Below are 1864 nucleotides of genomic sequence, written 5' to 3'. Positions count from 1 at the left end.
CAGTTTCATATTTCTTTAACAAACTTTTATTTTTATCTTTCTCTTAAACAAACACATTGAACTGGCATTTTTATAATCACTTTCCAGATTATTCCACAATCTTATTCCCTGAACGGAAGTACATCGGTCCTTCAAGTTTTGTTCGAATTCTAGATTTCACAAATATCTCAAGTCCTTTAAGATTATAAGAACTTTCTCTCTTAACAAAATATAACTGGATGTTTAAAGGCAACATTTTTTATGAGCCTTATATATAATCTGAAAAATATTATAATCAACCAACTCATAAAATTTTAATAATTTTAATTTACAAAATAATATATTTGAAGGGTGACTGTAATGTTTTCTGGTGATAATTAATTATTACTGCTCTTTTCTGTAAAATAAAAATAGGATTTGTGATTGTTTTACATGCTTTACCTCAGACTTCAACACAGTAAATCAAGTGTGGAACAATTATTGTATTATACAATATAAACAGAGCTTTACCATTGAATAAATCCCTTACTTTATACAGTACTCCAACAGATTTAGCTATTTTTATTCTTAAAATGAGCTCTCCTGTCAGCTTTTCATCAATGATAATGCCCAAAAACTTTATCTCGCTGACTCTACTAATCTCAACACCAACTTTAAATGGAAAATCAATAGTTTTCTTTTTATTACTGAATATCATGTAATTAGTTTTATCCAAGTTTAGCGACAATTTGTTAAGTTTGAGCCATGTTTGTATTTTTACAAATTCTGTTTGTATCCTTTCCAACATCCGTTTAATACCCAAACAAAAAAATGTAGTGTCATCAGCAAACAGAACACATTTAAACAACCCTGATACATTTACTAAATCATTTACATACAAAATAAACAGCTTTGGTCCAAGTATAGAACCCTGAGGAACTCCACATGTGATATTACTGAGATACTGTCATTTATTTGAACAAATTGCTATAGGTAACTATAAAATAAAAGAGGGAAGTCTGTGGTGTTGGTCAAAAAATTAAACCATGTTTATTTTTTATGTCGCTCCTTTGCAGGTTACCAGTTGTGTCTTTATTGTTGACATTTAATATAAATGCTGTGTAGCTTGTGTAGCTTGCAGGCTGCTTCTGAAAACCATCACAGAACTGTCGTTTTTTTTTGATCACTGAGCTGTACATCGTCCTCCGCAGCATGCGCTCCATCCTGCGGAATCACCGCTTCCGTCGCGACGCACGGACATTAGACGACGAAGAGGAAATGTGGTTTAACACAGACGAAGATGACCTGGAGGACGGTGAAACAGTTGTTCTGCCTTCTGACAAGATGAAGAGTGAAGAAGACCTCATGGAGCCAATTAGCAAGTTCATGGAGAGAAAGAAATGTAAGTGTGGGAAATCTAGCAGTTGGAAGATAATCCCTGTAATCATGTAACGTGCATTTGTTTTAGCTGATCAGTTAAGAACTAATTAAATTTAAAAATCTTATCCAGCAGTTCATATTTTCTGAGTTTTCTAATTCACGCGAAATATAGATTTGAAATTAAGTGTCCAGTGTTTCCTGTATTAMTTCCAGGAATAAATTTTAACAAAATGTTTTTATTTGTTTACTTTTTCCAGTAAACTATCACAATGGGCCTCATGCAAGAACATGTTCGTATTCTTATCCTAAATTTCTCTTACTTTTGTTCGTACGAAGGGTTCGTACGAACATGTCACGTCAGGTTCAACAAACTCTTCTATCTTCAGGAAAAGTGTGTAAATGAGCTGCGTAAATTCCACCTGTTCATATCTTGTGCATGTGAGAGGAGATAATTACCACCCCAAAAACACCATATAAGGCTGTGTTTCCTGCCTCAGATATCAGGAAGTGTCCATTCATGTAAATG

General features: G+C 33.4%; 1 protein-coding gene across 1 annotated transcript in view; it reads left to right on the top strand.

Moving 5' to 3' along the window:
* Positions 1 to 1864, top strand: part of smek1 (SMEK homolog 1, suppressor of mek1 (Dictyostelium)) — a gene marked incomplete at its 3' end in the record, with an annotated part of 20110 nt that overhangs the window by 14194 nt on the left and 4052 nt on the right. Inside the window, 1 exon segment of the mRNA XM_014009988.1 lies at positions 1170 to 1360. Within this exon segment, the coding sequence (XP_013865442.1) occupies positions 1170 to 1360 (191 nt within the window).

Source organism: Austrofundulus limnaeus, unplaced genomic scaffold (genome assembly GCF_001266775.1).
Source record: "Austrofundulus limnaeus strain Quisiro unplaced genomic scaffold, Austrofundulus_limnaeus-1.0 Scaffold64, whole genome shotgun sequence".
Classification (NCBI taxonomy): domain Eukaryota; kingdom Metazoa; phylum Chordata; class Actinopteri; order Cyprinodontiformes; family Rivulidae; genus Austrofundulus; species Austrofundulus limnaeus.
Note: the sequence above shows the minus strand (reverse complement) of the source record. Positions and strands in the feature narration are given on the sequence as shown.